Source organism: Trichosurus vulpecula, chromosome 6 (genome assembly GCF_011100635.1).
Source record: "Trichosurus vulpecula isolate mTriVul1 chromosome 6, mTriVul1.pri, whole genome shotgun sequence".
NCBI lineage: Eukaryota > Metazoa > Chordata > Mammalia > Diprotodontia > Phalangeridae > Trichosurus > Trichosurus vulpecula.
The window spans coordinates 232,695,752-232,715,372 of NC_050578.1; the positions used below are offsets into that span (position 1 = coordinate 232,695,752).

At 41.4% G+C, this 19,621-nt stretch overlaps 1 protein-coding gene across 1 annotated transcript in view; it reads left to right on the forward strand.

The window, feature by feature from the left end:
* Positions 1-18,450, forward strand: part of NAV2 (neuron navigator 2) — a 101,232-nt gene extending 82,782 nt beyond the window's left edge. Inside the window, exons 20-27 of the mRNA XM_036763321.1 lie at positions 681-849; positions 2,156-2,391; positions 4,077-4,231; positions 4,469-4,540; positions 5,600-5,796; positions 6,579-6,697; positions 16,846-17,049; positions 18,044-18,450. Coding sequence (XP_036619216.1) covers positions 681-849; positions 2,156-2,391; positions 4,077-4,231; positions 4,469-4,540; positions 5,600-5,796; positions 6,579-6,697; positions 16,846-17,049; positions 18,044-18,169 — 1,278 coding nt within the window. The 3' untranslated portion in view covers positions 18,170-18,450. The remainder of the gene's footprint in view (positions 1-680; positions 850-2,155; positions 2,392-4,076; positions 4,232-4,468; positions 4,541-5,599; positions 5,797-6,578; positions 6,698-16,845; positions 17,050-18,043) is intronic.
* The last annotated feature ends 1,171 nt before the right edge of the window (positions 18,451-19,621 follow it).

Here is a 19,621-nt window from a genome sequence, read left to right on the forward strand (position 1 = left end):
CTTTTCCTCTTTACCAAAGAAGATGCAACTAAGCCTAAAGGTTGCTGTTTTGGTGAACCTTCCCCCAGAATCCAATTTAATTCCTCATCTGAAACATCTTACTCATTTGTTCCCCTTCAAGGAGACTGCCATCAAAATTGAGCTAACATTTTCCTTTTCAAAGTACCAGGGCCTCCTATTTCCAGGCACCCTGATCTTTGCTGGAAGCAACCACCAACTGCCTATCCCAGGAACTTGTTTAGTCACATTTTTGCCCAGATGCATAGGAGGAGTTTCTAGGGGAATAAAAGCTTCATGCCAGAGCTGTCTTCTTATACATTATCCAACTCCACTTTCAGGCCTGGTAACTAGAGATGTTGGATGAGCTTGGAAGAAGTACCCTAACTTTTCCATGCTCAGTTAATCCAGACTAAATGTACACAAACTTCTCCAAGTTTTTTTTTTTTCATCACTAACCAAATAAATCATTATTTGTAGAGGCCTTCAGGGATTCTAGAAGTATCAAAAGCATTTATAGACAGCCAGCTCGTCCTCCACTCACTTCACAGCTCTGTTTCATCTCAGACTCTGTCTGAGAGAGAAGAGGAGATGGTCATAAATCACCCAGTGAAACCATGAGTCACCTACAAATCTGAGCCGGGGCTTTGATCAGGCTTGATTTTTTTCTGCTTTTTCCCCAGGAATACATTATTCATGTGGATCCAGCAAGTCAGCTGGGCCTGAATTCAGACAGTGTTCTAGGCTACAGCATTGGGGAAATCAAACGGACCAACACTCCAGAGACTCCTGAACTGCTACCCTGTGGTTATTTGGTTGGAGAAAATAACACCATCTCAGTTTCTATCAAAGGTAATTAAGCCAGATGCAGAGTTCAGAGCTCCTTGTTAATTGTCACCCTTGTTTTAACACTTGGCAGAATGCATTTTTTCCCCCTTCGCTACAGTTATTCTTAACATGCCTTCAGTCCTTTTAACTAATCCCAAGGGTTTGCAAAGGGCTACTGAAAACATTTTTAACAAGACTGTGCTTATTGCTGAAATTAAATGAGAAGGGCCCCATTAGCCTTGTAACTTGTAGAAGACGAGTTTTACAAGAGAATTGGCTCATCTGTAAGTGGGGGTAATAATAGCAGAACCACAGAAGGCTGATGTTAAGAATCAAATGAGACAAAAGATATCCAGGGCCTCATAAAACAGTATAAACATCAACTCCTCTTCTTACAGAGGAATAGAGGCTTAACTAATATTGGAACACCTGTCCCAAATGCTTGTTTCTTTTTAAAATGCCTAGATTACAGTGGGAAAATATATAGTAGGTTACTTTGAATCAAAGGATAGGATACAAATTTATTATAAAAATTAAAATGAAATACTTTAAATCTGCTGACAGGTGTGTAGAGTTCCTTTGGCCACCTTCTGTTATCAAAACTCAGTATGATGTTGGAAATGGATTTGCCTTCCAGGCATGCAGAGCATACAAAAGATTTCTTCCACAAAAGTTCATTCTGGTGCAGACAATTCGGTTCAATCTGCAGGGTGTCAAGGATGAAGGGATCAGCCTATCTGTCCTGAAGATGAGTGTCTTCACTCAAGAGCCCTGTGTACCTAAAGCCGTTAAAAATACTAGAATCTAAACTGATTGCTAATCTGAAATTTCTCAGCCATTCATTTACTTTCAAGAAGACTCCTATCTGTATTAAACAGAAATTTTCTTCATCGAGGACCAGGGCCTCCTATTTCCAGAAATCTCTGAGAGCCACCAAGGCACAGTAGAAAGCAAGTTGGATTTGGATGTAGAAGCTGTTAGATACTTGCTCACTAAAATAAAAAAGTTAGTTAAGCTCTCAGAGCCTGATTTTCCTCATCTGTAAAATTGGGAGATAATACCTTCATTCACTTCCTTAAGCTTGTGTAGGGAAAATCACTTTATGAGACTTGAAGTGCTAGGTAAATGTGAATTATTAAATGTGAGCATGTATAAGATGTATGAGATGTTTAAGACATTGTGTCTAGATTCTAAGGAAGTGGGGACACCTAAGGAGATAATTCATACATGTCCCTGACTTCAAAGAGCTCACACAATTTTTAGAAGAGATGAGATAGGTACCCAACACAATATAGAAGTCTTACGCTTTGCATTTCTCTCCCAAATGTAGGCCTCTCTGAAAATAGCCTGGACTGTCTGGTCTTTGAATCTCTTATCCCAAAACCCATCCTTCAGCGGTATGTCACCCTCCTGACGGAGCACAGACGCATCATCCTCTCTGGGCCCAGTGGCACTGGAAAAACATACCTGGCTAACCGTCTATCTGAATACATGGTCCTCCGAGAGGGGCGGAAGCTAGTAGATGGAGTCATTTCCACTTTCAATGTAGACCACAAATCCAGCAAGGTGAGTGAACCAGATTAAGGGGCCAGGCATCAGCTGTTCCTGGCCCTTGCTAGATAGTTGACAATTTCCATAAAATAGTGAAAGCCACCTTTCCATGAAATGTATTTCAGAGACTGGATCATGAAGTTTATTTTCCCAGCTTCCTCCTTGTGGTTTTCCAGCCCCCAGTTATAAAGAACCTGGAATGAAAAACATCATTTCAAATGAATATATGAATGAAAAAGAATTTATTAAGCACTTTATGCTACGCACTGGGAATGTAAATGCAAAGCAAAGACTGGACCTGCCTTCAAGGAGCTTACTTTCTAATAGGAGATAATGCCTAGAGGGTAATGTTGACCAGGGAGGAAAGTTGCAAGGATGGTGACTGGAAGCACAGGGGACTGGGCTGATGTGCCCTTCAAAGGAGTGGTGACAGAGTTGATCTGATTGTGCTACCAGAACTGGAGGGGCAGGAACAGGGACTATATGATGAGAAAGAGTCCAGGGAGTGAAGTGAAGGGCAGCTAGTTTCTGAGCCTAGTGCAGTGGACCACAAAGGCATCCACCAATGAACACCTCTGAATCCCAGCCCAGGGGAATCTTTCCACAGGTAATTGTACCCTGAAATTTGGACTGTTTCCACAGAAAAATCTAATTTTCCTAGTAAATTTCATAAAGGGCAAGAAACTTGTTTAGAGCGTTCTCCCAGTATATGCTAATGCCCTTGCTGGCTAATTCTAGAATAGAATTAATCAATGTGAATTTCCTCCAGACATTTAGTGGTATCATTGATAAAGCTTGAATTTAAAAGAGCACTCACTGAATTGGGAACCAAGGAACCTGTGTTCTAGTCCTGCCTTTGCTTCTAATTACCTATTCGACTTTGGACATTAACTCCATTTCTCTGAGCCTCAATTTACCCATTCTACAAAATGAAGGGAGTGGGCCGGTCCATCTCTACCACCCCTTTCAACTCCAACATTCTATCAGTGTTTACCGAACTAAAATTTAACCATGGAGTATATTTGGGTCTCTTAAGTGTCCTTACTTGAGACCTGAAAAAAAAATCCATGAATCCTGCTCCTGGGGAGTGACTGAGAGGTGATAGAATGCTCTCAGGCTACACAAGTGAGGGAGAGAAAATTGAGCCTATTTTTATAGCATGAAAGTGCTGTGTGCTTTTTCCTCATGTATATTCTCAAACTTAATATTTCTGAGAGAGGAAATCATTCACATTGAAATTTTCTATGGATCGTTAATCATGTATAATGGAACAGTGAGGTATCATGGAATGTGGTTTGGCAAAAACAGCATTCTATGAAAATGTAAAGACTTAACAGCAGGCCTTTCATTAAGTCTCCATTGGTACCTAGACTATGTTAAGAAATCAATGGTATGGTAGAAAGCAAGCCAGATTTTGGGGGGAGAAATCCCAGTTTTGCTACTTATTACTTGTGTGACCTTCAGCAAGACACTTTCCCTCCTGGGGCTTCACTTTCTTCATCTTCAAAATAAAAGGATTGGCCTATATGGCAGGCTCTGAGACCTCTTCCAGATCTAGATCTGTAATCTAGAGTGGGTAACTTTGAATGGGTAAAAATAAAGGTTGGGAATCACCTGGCCCTCCCAAGAGAGTTTGGCCTCTTCATGAAGAGACCTCTCATCAACTTGTTCCTTCTTGGCTCTTCTTGGGGTCTCTACAGGAACTACGCCAGTACCTGTCTAACCTTGCTGATCAATGCAACAGTGAAAACAGCCCTGTGGATATGCCTCTAGTCATCATTCTGGACAATCTCCATCATGTCAGTTCCTTGGGTGAGATCTTCAATGGGCTTCTGAACTGCAAGTACCATAAATGGTAAAGATATACTTGGAACCTCATGGACCCTTGTAAGCCACTATCCCAATCAGATAACTTGGTGCAACTGAGTGCCAAATGATTAATAGAGCAATACAGCAATTAATCTTTGATGTGATTCACTGGGGGGTCAGTTAGGTGCTAAAAGGTCCACAGCGTGGGTGCAGATACAATGATGTTTCTCGTATGTGGTTCTTTCTTGGCTTATACTTTCCTCCTTGTTAATCTCCCCTGCAGTCCATATATAATTGGCACAATGAACCAGGCTACCTCTTCCACTCCCAACCTCCAGCTTCACCACAATTTCAGGTAAGGTGTATCAACTATGCTATCCTAATTTGGGAGTGACATGAAAGATAGTGGTCTCTCCCTACCTGTACAATTATTGGGACCCCAATTTAACTCCCAATATGAAACCTTTACTTTCCCTCTTCAGAAGACCATTTTGGGCAGTGACTAACCTTTTCCAGCCCATTACCCCTAACAATCCATATGTACACCACCTGTTGGCATCTCCTCTCTCCAGTGCTGAAAGTGAATATGACTGATGAAAGCTGTTATTTGAGAGCGTCTTCCAAGCTTCTGAGTCTATAAGACCTTGATATTCTGTTCATCTATTATCAATCCCAAATGAACTTAGCCTTCCTCCCCCTTTTCTTCTTCTCTGTCCCCATAACTCCTAAATGTGACCTACTGAAGTATAAACTTCATCACAGTGAGTTAGATATATTCACATGACAGGCATTAGGACTAAAATTCTTGCTTTCTCCAAAAGTATGGGAGGTGAGTGGAGGGAAAGAAAGGATTGCTTAGACCATGGAAGGTGTTTAATAAATATTTGTTGATTGATTGCTGTTCAGCTGCTACCATGGTCAGGGGTTGGAAGGAGCTCATTAAATAGCTTTATGTCCTTCAACTTGTCAAGAACACCAGCTACTGCCTTTGTGTAGTCCTCTCCAATTACTACAACTAAGTCAGAGGAGAAGAGTTACAAACTGGGAGCACAGGCCAAGGAGGTACTGTTGTTAGGCTATGGCCCTTTGCTCTGACTAGTATACCACTATGCCATTTCTAAGGCCCTCTTCCATATCAGGTCTATGAGCACATGGGAGCAGGAGTGATATTTTTTTTTTGCAGGGGGGAAGGCAAGGCAATTGGGGTTAAGTGACTTGCCCAGGGTCACACAGCTAGTAAGCGTGTCAAGTGTCTGAGGCCGAATTTGAACTCAGGTCCTCCTGACTTCAGGGCCAGTGCTGTACTCACTGTGCCACCTAGCTGCCCCAGGAGTGACATTTTAATATAGTTTGGAGAGTCACAACCAGAGATGTGACTTGCTGAGAAATGTTAACCCTGTTTTTTTTTTTCTAGATGGGTGCTGTGTGCCAACCACACTGAGCCGGTAAAGGGTTTTCTCAGCCGTTTCCTGAGGAGGAAGCTCATTGAAACAGAAATCAGTGGACGTGTGCGGAATGCTGAGCTTGTGAAAATCATTGATTGGATCCCTAAGGTCTGGCAACATCTCAACCGCTTCCTAGAGGCTCATAGCTCTTCAGACGTCACTATCGGTGAGAGTTGAAAAAGGCTTTGAACCCACAGTACCACCAGTGACAGTTCAATGAGTAGGAATAAAGAGGAGGCAAAATTGAAAGGTGGATGCCTAAATGTTCTCACCACCCTCAAATAGTGGGCTCTCTGGTGCCCCCTAAAATGCCATGACAGTGAAAGCCTTTTCTAATTACGCATTTGGTGATGACTACTTCCAAATCCCAAATTTCCCATGTTTGTGGAGAGAGAAGATAGCATGGCTGATTAAAATTTACAGAGAATTCCCCAAAGCTCATTTTCACTTTCTCTGTTGCTAAACCTTTCACCACTTCTGCCTAACAGAGAGCCAAATTGCTGCTGTAGGTTTTGCTTCTCCCTTCCCTGAGCCAGCCACAGATGGCGGTGCTGATAGAGTGGGGGAGGTACCTGAAATGGCAAGAAGCCATGAAAAAAAGAGGAGCTTAAATAAGATCCTAAATGGCCAAGAACTGCCTATGGAACGATTTTCCCCAAGAGGTTTGAGAGAGACCCCGATGTTCAAGACGGCCTATGCTGTTCCGTAGCAGAAGATGTCCTTTTGGATCCTCCCCGCTTGAGTAGATCTGCCAGATAAGAGCCCTGTGGGGTGTTCTTTCTTTTCACTCACAGAGTCTGGCATCTAAACAATTTCAATAAATTCTTATCAATCCCCTGGTGCTCTGCTCGAGCACTCCCCTCTCCATGGTACTGCTTCCCAAGGGCACTCAGTTTGAAGTCATACCCGCACTTGAGTCTCTGATCCTTCTTTTCCTGTCCTTTGCAGGCCCTAGGCTCTTCCTGTCCTGCCCCATAGATGTGGATGGTTCGAGAGTTTGGTTTACAGACTTATGGAACTACTCGATTATCCCCTATCTCCTGGAAGCTGTCAGAGAAGGACTCCAGGTGAGGAGAGCATTTGGGAGCTGCTTTCCTGTGACTATGCTCTTTTGACAACCAGATAAAACCACCCTCATCCCAGAGAGCCTGTTTGTCCAGGCTATAAAAGCTTTTGATCATGGGCTGCCATCCAGCTATCTTATTGAAGTGGGTGTGCATACAAATTTCCCTGCCAGCCAAATGACTCCAAGCTGTAGTAACTGTCTGCAGCAGCTGGAGATCATGAATACATGAATTTTTCACCTTTTGCTAAGCACAAGGAGCAGGACGGTTATGCTAAAATTAGAGCCTGTGACAATTTTATTGTTGATCCTGAAGGCATTATAAGAAGCTAAATCTGTATTTCAAAACCAAAGCTGAGTAATTAATAGGCAGAAGGCCAGGGTGAATAATCTTCAAGCCAGTTCACAAAATCTCTTTTCTCAACACTCAGGATAGAAGTTATCCACTGGGGTCATAAGCTAGTAATGTTTGTGTGTTTGTTTAAACTGTAGGCATTACAATAAGTCAATATTTGCTATTGTAGCACATTTGGAAAAGCCATAGATAATGTTGAGAAAACATGGGAGAGATTTGCTTCATAATTAATGCCAGCAATGCTATACTTTAAAAGAAGTCAGAGCAAAAATAACCTAAAGGAAAAGAACTGGGGATGCTGATCCTGGAGAACACTTGAGAAGTCGGGCCGTGATTATTACTGCCTTTGGATTTTTGAAGGGCTGGCTGTGCTATCGTGTGGAAGAAGGATTAGTTTTATTCTACTTGGCCCCAGAAATCAGAACTAGAGACAGTAGGTGGCAGTTATAGATAGGAAGACTTCAGCTCGGTGAAGGAAAATCTTCCTAATTAGGAGAGCTGTCCCAAAGTGGAATGGATTGCCTCAGGAAGTTCCCCATTGTATAGAGTCTTGAAAAAGGCATTACCTAACTGCTTGTTGGGAAATTGATGCTGTAGTGTTAATTTCTGTTCAGTTATTGGGATGAAGGACCTCAGAAATTCAGTGTGTGGTCCTTTGGTTGATCATTGTACCATGGACTGAATATGTTTGAAGAGTCAGGAAATCATTATAAAGGTCTAGTAAAAATGTGTTGCTAGGATTACTCAGGGTGGGAATGGATTGGTCCCCTAACATCTTCTCTAGATACGGGTCCCTGTATCAACTGGATCTTTGATAATTAGGTAGTACTTTTCTTATTTTGTTTGTAGAGTTTCTCTCTATACTGACACGGATCACAACCCATTGCAAGTCTTCTAAAATTTATGTGCACCAAAATTTGTCACCCTGAAACCAAACAATTAATTAGCATCTCTGGACCTAACTAAACGGATCTTTGGATGATAGACATTTCATCACTGGATCCATATTGAAAGCCTTTCCAGTTTGATACAAGAACTGGTGCTCCACTGGTCAAGCCTTTTAGAACCCAGGGTCACTCATATCATAATGAGGACATTAGTGGACAGAGGGCTGGGCCTGGAGTCAGGAGTTCATATCTTACCCCAGATGCTTGCTAGCTGTGTAACCCTAGGCAAGTCATGCAATGCCTTTCAGCCTCAGGTTTCTCACCTCTAAACTAAAAATAATAGTGGCATCTACTTCCCTCACAGTTTGGTTGTGAGAATCAAATGAAATCGTATATGTAACAATTTGCAAACCTCTAATATTAGGATTAATGTCAGTTATTTGTCATTTTTTTCCTCAAATGACCCCAAGTTAAAAACAAAAAATTAACACACACATATCTTGAAGAAAATGGGTTGCTTCCAGACTCAATAGGACTCAGATGCATATGAACTATTTGAGGGAAATATTAGTTTAGCATGAAGAGACAAGTAATTTCAATTTACTTTTAATTTTTATGAAAGTTTTATTTAAACTCCCAATGACAAGTACAGATGCAAACATATAAAATAAATAGCCCCAAAGTAATTGTAAACAGTGCTATAGTTCTGTAAGCATCCATGATTTACTGATTGTTTACCTCGACCTCAAAGACTTTAAGACAGTTTTCCCTGAATCATTTTATGTTCATTTCTTTTCTATGCACATAATGTGGATTTGTTGCCACGGTTGTTGCTTTGACATAGTTGCATTCAATATATGTATTCTTTTTGTCCTCCTTTTTCACTCGGAATTATTTCATAATAAGTTTTTCCATGGTTTTTTTTTACTTTGTCACACTGCCTCTTAAGGCGTTATAATCCATGACATACATATACCATAAATCTCCCAATCATCCCCAAGTTCTTGGACCCATTTTATTTTAGGGCCAAATAGTGCTGCTGGAAGATTTGTAAAAAAAAAAAAGTCTGTCAATAACCTTTTAGGGGTGTAGGACTAGTAGGTCATAGGGTATGAATGTTTTTATAAGTTGGATTGCTTACCATTTCCAGAGATCTCATTATCTTTTATTATCTTATGAATAGGCAATATACTTTCTCATGAACGGATGCAATACTGTAATAGCCTTTATAAATGGGTAATATACATTTGAAATATTGACACTAGGGCAGCTAGGTGGCACCATAGTGCATAGAGGGCTGGATCTAAAATCAGGAACACTCATCTTACTGAGTTCAAACTTGGCCTCAAACACTTACTAGCTGTGTGACCCTGGGAAAGTCACTTAACCCTGGTTGCCTCAGTTTCCCTATCTGTAAAATGAGCTGGGGAAGGAAATGGCAAACCACTCCAGTTTCTTTGCCAAGAAAACCCCAAATGGGGTCAAAAAGAGTCTAACATGATTGAAAAAAAAATGTCTCAACAATAACATAAGCTCATAGGCTCCAACAAACACATGCAGTCTTAATAAATGCCTCACACACTGTGGTTCCCAACATTTTAAAGTGCAGGGACCCCTATGTTTTTCAGCTCAAAAATGTTTTGGCCAAAAGATTCACCCCTCAACCACCTTCCCTAGCTCTATTTTTCATTGGTAAGTTTGTCAACATGTGCCTTATAAAGCACACCAAATATTGTGGCAAGAACATTCAATTTAGAATCAAAGGACCTGGATTCAAATGTTGTCTTTGCTACTTGCTATCTGCGTGACCTTGAACATGTCACTTACCTTGGGCCTCACTGTCTTCATCTATGAAATGAAGGAATTAGACTGGACGATTTCTGAGGGATCTTCTGGCTCTGCATTCAGGTAGTACATCCCATCATAGTCACAGTGTAACATCCCAGCAAGAGAAATCTCTTATTGTGAAAGTGGCATTGTTTACCTTCCTCCCACCCCCACCACCACCCCCACCAGAATTTCTTTTTTCAAGCTTTCTTCTCTTTGCAATACTGTTTAGTTGCCACAGTGACAAATGGGGCATCATTTAGGTTCCATTGGTTTCTAAAAGTGCATCATTAAAAAGGACGTGATCCAGAATATAACATAACCTCATTCTTTGAGTTTAGCCTAACACTTCCTAGAATGCCTGACATCTGGTTTATCTCAGAAACCTTTCCAGGACTAAAGTCTGTGAGGCCAAAAGACTGTTGGTGAGGGGTAGAAGATCTAAGACAAGGACAGGACTGATTGTCCAGTCACTATATGAAAAACGAACATTGAAAACATGGGCACGGATGGCCTATTTCCATCCTATTTCACCTATTTCTATTCTCTCTTACCCAAAACCCATTTGGTAAGGGAACAGGAATTATACTAAAAGCCATAGTGATTCTGAGGAGGGCCAGAAAACTTGTTGAATGTATAAACTTTGCCTCCTCAGCAGTAAATGGAAAAGGCAGATTTTGCTTCCTTACTCTGAGACTCCATGTTTTCCCATTAGACATTTCTGCTCCCGCCATAATCATCTTGAGAAAGCTGCCTTGCTGCTCACTGGCCAGTGACTGGCAATCCAAAAGTGGTGACAAAAGTGCTACCAGCTTCTCATGGAATTTGTGAACAGCATGGGTTATGTCAACAGGCTTTTCCCTTGCCAACAGGGGAGCGCTCAAAGGGTTAAGTGACTTCTTTCCTTTTAGTGTTTTTATCTGTCATGAACAGATATCCAGCCTAGTGATGGCCAGCCTGTCAAAAAGCAAATGAGACTGTAAGTGTCAAGGAATCTGGAATAGGAACAATCACTCTTGGGAAGGAAACACTGATTATGAAATCTCTTGACACCTAATAGTTCAAATGGTACTCAGTCCTTTTGGAATAAGCTATGGGAGACAGGGAGCATTTATTACTAATTCTCTGTGTTATATGTCATCTTTAGAATGCCTCTGGATACTCTTAGGAGAGGGCACCTGGGCATCATTCAGTGGCTCTACCAAATATAGGGCGATGAGAATGTGATATCTGATCCTGGGATGCTACGCTTCACACAGACCCCACATAATCCATTGATGTATGAAGAATACTACTGCAGTTCTAGTATCATTATATCTGAAAGTCTTTTTTTCCCCTTTAATAAATGATCATGTATTTTTAACTAATTTTTTTTAATTTTAAGTTCCAAATTCTCTCCTTCCTCCATTTCCTCCCCCACCCATTGAGAAGGCAAGCAATAAGATATTAATTATACACATGAAATCATGCCAAATACATTGAAGGAAACAATCTTGACTACCCAGGGCATTTTAGATAGCTCTTAGTAAAGCATTTTTGGTTTTGTCCAAAGTTGAGAAACTCCAGATATGGGAACTTCCTTCACTAATACAGCTTGAAACTCATGTTTAACTTATGTCATCTCAGACAAGTGAGATTTGCACATGGCCACACAGCCATTATATGTTAGAGGCAAGAAGGAGGCCCAAGTCTTCCAGAAACCAAGGCTGACTCTCTATTCATTATATCATACCACCTTTTTACTCTTTTTTCATGACATCATACTGCCTTCTATCACCTTGCATTGTGACCATGTCCTAGGGCCTAGGCCCAGCACTGTACTACCTAGCACTACCTACCTACCTTGAGGCTGTGATTAGAGGATCCCTAAAGTCCTTTCTACTGGGCAGCTAGGTGGCAGCAATGGATAGGGCACTGGACCTGGAATCAGGAAGACATATCTCCCTGAGTTCAAATCTGGCCTCAGAAACTTCCTAGCTGTGTGATCCTGGGCAAGTCACTTAACCTTGTTTGTCTCAGTTTCCTCATCTGTAAAATGAGTTGGAGATGGAAATGAGAAACCACCTAAGTATCTTTGCCAAGAAAACCCCAAATGGGGTCACAAAGAGTCAGACATGACTAAAATGACTCAACAAGAAGTCCCTTCTATTTCTAAAGTTCTATAAATCTAGAAGTCATGTCTCCTAACCCCCAGCTTGGGATTCTTTTTTACCATACTATACTCCCCGTGTGAATGGCATTTCACTCCAGCTCCTTATGGTTTTCTAGGGGAAGAAATGACCCCAAAATAGCCATTCAATAAATAAGCATTTATTAATTACCCACTATGTGCGAGGCACTGTACTAATCAGTGAAGACAGAAAAAGAAACAAAAGATCCTCCCTGTGCATGAGGAGCTCACAGTCGAAGTGGGGGAAACAACACACAGACAGATAATGTACAAACAAGCTACAGACAGGATAAATAAGAAATAATTAATAGAGGAAAGGCACTAGAATTAAGAGGGGTTTGGAAAAGCTTCCTGTAAAAGATGAGATTTTAGTTGGGACTTAAATGAAGACAGTAGATAGAGATGAAGAGAATTCCAGGCATGGGGGATAGCCAGAGAAAATGCCCAGAGCCAAGAGATGGAGTATCTTCTTTGGAGAACCACAAGCAGGATGATGCTACAGAATTAAAGAGCATGTGGCAGTGGGGAGTAAGGTGTAGGAAGACTGGAAAGGTAGGCAGCAAGCTAGGTTGTGAAGGGCTTTGAAAGCCAAAAAGAGCATTTCCTGTTTGATTCAGGAGATGGTAGAGAGCAACTGGATTTTATTGAGTGGGGGAGCGATGTGGTCAGACCTGTGCTTTAGGAAATCACTTTGGTGGCTGGATGGAGGATGACTTGGCATAGGGGGAGGCCCATAGGCTATTACAGTAGTTCTAGTGCGAGGTGATAAAGGCCAGCACCAGGGTCCAGGCAGTGTCAGAGGAGAGGAGGGAGCGTATTCAAGAAGATACCGCAAAAGCAAAACCAACAGGCTTGAGATTTTTCTACATATTTTAGTCTCTTTTATCCATCTGATTTCGTGAAGCCAAGCTTTCACAACCTTTCAAAAGACATTTGAGCCAGGATATCACCATCCAAACTAGTGAATCAAACTGCTGGCTCGTGTGTCTCAGGAACGCCAGCAGGCACTGTGCAGCCCAACTAAGCCTATGTAACTAAGTCATCCCTTCTGGTTCTGAATATGTGATCCAATGAACCGTGTACCCCCAAACTTGTAGCCCTGAAGCTACAGCCTGGGAGATACTCTCCTTTCAGCAGGGGGAAGTGAAAAGCTCCCTTTTGGAGAATGAAACAATGTTGCCCCCTACTGGCCAATAATTCAGCTGCTTGATGTCATCTCTGTAAACTTAGTCAGATGTGGATTTTTAGCTTAGCACAAAGGTTTTACTTGACTTTTTAAATTTACCTATAGATTCACTTGTGAACAAATAACTGCCCATCATGCAAAGTGTCCATATAGGACATGCTCATATGGGAGTAAAAGCCCATTGAAGCTTCGGTCCCGTAGATTGTTCTAGAAATATAGAAATGTATCCCCCAACTTCTGTGTTTTATTGTATCACTCTTTGCCTCCTCCCAAGCAGGGATTTATGTGCTCATTGCTTATAGTTAAAGTGGAAATTTAGATATATTCTTATGTAAGAAACCTTTTTTTCTTTTTTTGTGGAGATCATACATCGAGCCTTGAAATTTTCATATATTTTCTTTGCTGCTGTTCAACTAATTATTAATTTCATGGTTTTTGTTGTCATTGTGCAGTTATTTTTCAGTCATATCCAACTCTTCATGACCCCATTTGGCAAAGATACTGGAGTGGTTTGACATTTCCTTCTTCAGCTCATTTTACAGATGAGGAAACTGAGGCAAACAGGGTTAAGTGACTTGCCCAGGGTTACCCAGCTAGTATCTAAGGCTGGATTTGAACTCAGAGTTTTCTTGACTCCAGGCCCAGCATTGTGCCACCTGCCTGCCTTTTTCATGATTTTTGGTTCTTCCAAACACAAGCAGGAGGCTAGTGAATTTGTCTTTGAAGGTGATATTAATGTGCTCACTGCATCATCTTATAACTGAGGCCACTGTCCCATTATTCATAGCTTCTTAGCTCTCTCTAGAGCTGGAAGCAACCTCAAGATCACCTAGTCTAATTCCTCGTTTTACAGATAAGGAAGATGAAACCTAAGGAGCATAAATGATTTGCCCAAGGTCACACAGAAAGGAAAAGTCAGTATTGGGATTTGAACTCAGATCCTCTGACTTTAGAGCTTTGTAGTCTCTTCCTTGTCCATCATTTTTCTCTCTTTTTAGGAATATTGTCCAAATGAAACCTCATGCAGTGTGAGCCTAAGGCATCCATCACTTGCAGCTCTAAATCTGTGGTCCAATGTCTTTGATGCCTCACACTGGTCTTGTATCCCCAGAGTTCCAGGAAGGTGGAAAGAAGGGCTTTGTGGCCGTTTGTCAGACTGAATACTAAATCTTTTGCTCTAAGGAAAGAGAAAGAGGAGGGCACCTGTGTTCTAGTGCTAGCCTGATCACAGACAACGCCAAGGTAGACCATCCAAGGTCATGTTCTTACCCAACCCTGTTCCTATGGCTTCTGGTATAGCACTTGTGGGTTCTCATACAGTAGGTGTGTTAGTTATGACCTCTAGCTCTTTCTTCAGGTCAGAGGGATAGGATGGCACTTTCTTGCAGTTCATGCCATGGTTGTGGGGCCTTCTGTTTGGGAGAGCACTGTCAAAAGCAGTCCAAAAGCTTATTCCATTTCACATAGAAAGCTCTCTCTGTGAAATGAAATAATATCATGTAATGATAGGGCAGCGGGGTGGTGCATTGGATAGAGTGCCGGGCCTGGAGTCAGGAAGTCTTGAGATCAAATCCAGTCTCAGACATTTCCTAACTTTGTGACCCTAGGAAAATCACTTAACCTTGTTTCCTCAGTTTCCTCATCTGTAAAATGAGCTAGAGAAGGAAATTACAAACCACTCCAGTATCTTTGCCAAGAAAATTCCAAATGGGGTTACAGAGTCGGACTTGACTGAGCAACAACAACATGTAATGAAAAAGCAAACAAATCCATCCAAAACACTGGATTTAACATCCTAGTCCCTGAGTTGAAGATCCAACTCTAAGATATAACAGCACTACAACTATGTACACTACATGTCACTTAACTTTTCTAAGTCTCAGTCTCTTTACCGGTCAAATGGGGATAATAACATGTAAGTATGTAAGTATACTACTTGCCTCACAGTATTTTGAGATATGCACTTTGCAAACTATAAAGCCTATAGATATGTGACCCGTGTTCCTAGGCAAGTCACGGTACCCAAATTATGCTTTTCCCAAAGCCTTTACTCTGACTTAGGCTGCATCCCAACGTAACATATGGAATGCAACAAGGGCCACCCACAAAAAAAAAACACGTGAAGCATGACCTCAACAACTTTGGCAGATATTTTTTATATGTGAGGGAAGGTGAGAGGTCATCTATGGATACGGATCCCTTCCTTTACCCTAATAGAATGGATCCCCTCCCCACACTTGATATGTTAAAGGTAATCAATTTTAATTCTGCAGTCAGCAAATTCACTGAAGTGCCTGCTATGGAGCTTCTTGGCTGTACATTTGTCAAATACTCTTTCCCCTGGACTTGAAAAAGTTCAGAGTGATGAGATTTACACCATATGAAGAAGAAATCCATGGCTTAAAGCTATAAATAACACTTATGTTCCAAAGGCCCCAAGTTTTGTAGGTCTGAAGGGTTTCTGCTCAATTTATGCTCCCACAAACCCAGCACACCCAGCAAACCCACTGCCATTCCTTGAAAATATACTATAGAAGCCACCACTCTTACGCCTCAGTTTCCTCATCTGTCAACAAAGGGATTTGGATTCAATGTCTTCTAAGAGTTTCCTCATCTGTAAACTGAAGGGGGCTGAATGAGATAACCTCTGAGACCTCTTCCAGCTCTAAACTAAAAAAAAGCGATGACTGAATTCATTTCAATAAATATTTATTAGTCTAGGTACTGAAATAAATATGTGTGTATGTGTGTGTATGTATACACACATATAAATATATATATATATATACATACATACATATTTGTGTGTGTATACCTACATCTCCACACCTAGTAGAATGAGATAGATATAGACCTACCTAGATATGGATATCAATATCCGCAGGCATAGACATCAAAATCTAGATAGAGTTCAATATGTATATATAGCTATATCTAGATAGACAGAGAAATAGCCACCCTTAGAGTCAAGACCTCTGTTCAGATCACAGCTCTGCTACTTAACCTCTCTGGGTTTCGGCTTCTTCATCTGTAAAACATGGCCTAGATGATTTTGAAGACCATGTTATATTTCATTCTAAGCTCTAAGATCCTAGGAACTCAGAGTTGGTCTTGTGCCTAGTTCCTGTCCTATTTGCTATATCAGTTCACAGATTAGGGTGGGGGTGGAAGGGTTCAGTCTCCAGGGCTCCAACGCAAACTTTTATTTCTGTTAGGTACTTTGTGTCTGTTTTCTACTTTTTCTCCCATACTCTTTGCCCCCTTGCTTAGCTGGATTTGATATGCAATTAGCTGATTCATAGCAAAGCCCATGAATATATATTATATTCGTAACAGAAGCCACCCTCTGGTGTCTGTAGGGCAGGTAAGCTGTAGGGTCTTATATTTGTCTTAAGTCAAATCTAGCCTCCAGCTGCCTCTTCCCTTTGAATCCCCATTAGGGCTTCACATACTTTCTGCCTCTTGTGGTCTCTTTGCTATCTTGGTTTCTCGAGTCTCTGGAAAATCCATGTGCCAATTGACTGAAGATTTGAGTATAATTCAGTACTTGGAACTCTTTGACTAGTGCTGTTCTTATCATTGTGTGCTAAGAAGGAAGTCACCAACACAGGATTTTTCAGATGAGAAGAGCTTTAGAAGACACAGTCCTGAGGTTTCCAAAAGCCACATTATTTCCTCATCAGCATACTTCTGAACCTGATTTCAATCTCATCATGTTTGGTTTTAGCTCTATGGAAGAAGAACCCCATGGGAAGATCCCGCTAAATGGGTGATGGATACTTATCCATGGGCAGCCACCCCCCAGCAACACGAGTGGCCTCCTCTGCTCCAACTGCGGCCTGAAGATGTAGGTTTCGATGGCTACTCTGTGCCCCGAGAAGGTTCAACCAGTAAACAGGTTCCCCCAAGTGATGCAGAAGGAGATCCACTGGTGAGTGTCCAATTTCACTAGTGGGGTTTAGAGAATGTCACCTGTTCTTGGGGAGCCTGAAGATTAATGTCTTCTAACAGATTGCTTGGTCATCTTCATTGCCCAGACTTTGTAAGATTGTTGGCACTCTGATATTACTGGGAGAATACATTGGTGAAATAAATAAATTCTAAAAATCTTACTAAGAGCTATGGGAAAATACAAGATTCCTCCAGGTTCATCATACTGTTTAGGATGCTCTCAGTAGACCCCTTCTCTTAAGCATATCACAACTGGAATAGAAGTGAGAAAAAAAATCCAGATGCTTAAAGTGCTGAGTCTCTATAGCTAGACAAGCAGTTAGGAAAAAAAAAACAAACAGGGATTAGTCTGACTTGTGAACTTTCAGTAAATAGAATTTAACACGTCCAATAGCTGCTTGCTACTGGAAAGCTACTTTGTTTCTGGGTTCACTTGGAGGCCTATCTAGATGGACATAAGTCAAAGAGGTTCTGGAGCCATCTTGGGAGGAACTTCAGAATAAGGGATCTGGGAAGATCAGGATAGCTCCAAAATTGCTTTCAGAAAGTATATTAAGGAGAATATTGTACACAGTGGAGCTATATTGTTTAATGAATAACTGTGAATGACTTAGCTATTCTCAGCAATACAATGATCCAAGACAATCCCAAAGGACTCATGATGAAGTATGCTATCTGCCTCCAGAGAAAGTGCTGATATTGTTTGAATACAGACCGAAGCATGCTATTTTCACTTTCTTTTATTTTTTTTTCTTTTATTCGAGTCTTCTTGTACAAAATGTCTAATATGGAAATATTTTATATAATTGCATATGTATATCCTATATCTGTGTCAAGGAGGGGGAGGGGAGGGATAGAATTCAGAACTCAAAACTTCAAATAAAAATGTTAAAAAAAATTTTAAAAAAATTCTGTATGAGGCAGTAGGAGTGACTGGGCTGAGAGTTCCTAACCCTTTGTCCTCTTCCTTGCAGATGAACATGCTGATGAGGCTGCAAGAAGCTGCCAACTACTCAAGCCCCCAGAGCTATGACAGTGATTCAAACAGCAACAGCCATCAGGACGACATCTTGGACTCGTCCCTGGAGTCCACCTTGTGATCAGGGACCAAACCCAAAGTCCTTCTCCACTTCTCATGCTTCTCCTCCCTCACTTCCCACTTCCACTGCATACTCCAAGCCATCTCCGAAGGCACCTTCTCAACCCAGCCTTCAGGCTCAGTGTTAGAGCTGAGAGAACAAAAAACCTCGTTTGTCAGCCTTGACCATGGGTGCGGGCATCCAAGTCAGACAACCTTGGGACTTTTTCCTTTCAATGACAGGGACAACTGCACTATGTTTTCTTTCTTTCTCTTTCCCTTCTCCCTCCCTCCCTCCCTCCTTCCTTCTTTCCTCCCTTCCTTCTTTCCTCCCTTCTTTCCTTTCCTCCCTCCCTCTCTTTCCTCCTTCCCTCCTTCCCTCGTTCTTTCCTCCTTTCCTTCCTTTCTTCTCTTGATTTCTTTGCTTTGCTTCTTTCTCTGTTAGCTCCTATGCCTGAGACCCTGAAGATTCTTCTGAATTATTGCGAAGTGTGGAAAACAAACAAGGGGTTGGGAAAATCCATTCAAAACTCCGAAATGAAACAGTAGCAGGCTGGGAACTGTGTGGAGACTGAGGGAGCTAAGGAGGGGCAGAAAATCAAGCCTATGCTGCTTTCTAGCAAACAAAGAGCCTCTGGGCTGGGCGTTAGCGCAGCCCCACCAAACAACCTCAGCTCCAGAGGCCTGGCGCCCTAGAGGGCACCTGCCTTGGTGAGAGTCAACAAAAGGCAAAACTACAAGACAGGGAAACATTTTTTTAAAAAAAATCACAATTTTTTTTAATGGTGCTCTATTTGCCTGAGACCTTAGTTTGACATGTTTCGATTCTGTCACACCTTTGTGTACTTTTCTACAAGAATTTATATATATATATATATATATATAGATATATATACATACACAACCACACACACACACAGCATACATACACACAATATACACATATACGTGCATAATCATGTGTATATATATGTATATACATATGCTTATGTTAAATATATGTACGTGTGTGTGTATATATACGTGAATATATTTGAATCAGGTTTTTTGTTTTGTTTTCTGCAAGCACTGTGTGTAGTGAGAGTTGTTCTACTGCTTTGAAGACCTGACTACCCACCCCCTCTGAAATGGACATTGAATTTTTATTCTTCCTTCTGACTAGCATTGATTCTGAATTTATTTTTTCTCCTGCCCTTACATTCAAAATTGGTAAACATCGGGGAAAATGAGAGCTGCAGGAATCGGCTTTTCATTTTGTCCTATGTGATTTTTTTTAATTACTCATTTTAACAGCTCGATATCCCAGTCTTTTGCAACTGGGCCCTAGGGCACTCGTGTCTCTTTGAAGTAGCGGGGGCCCACGCTGTCAAAACATGGGTGAGCTTTGAGCCACATTAGTCCCTCTTCCTCCTCTTCCTTCCAAACGCACATCTGTGACATAAGCAGCCAGGCTTGGACTTCGTCGAGGTGAGAT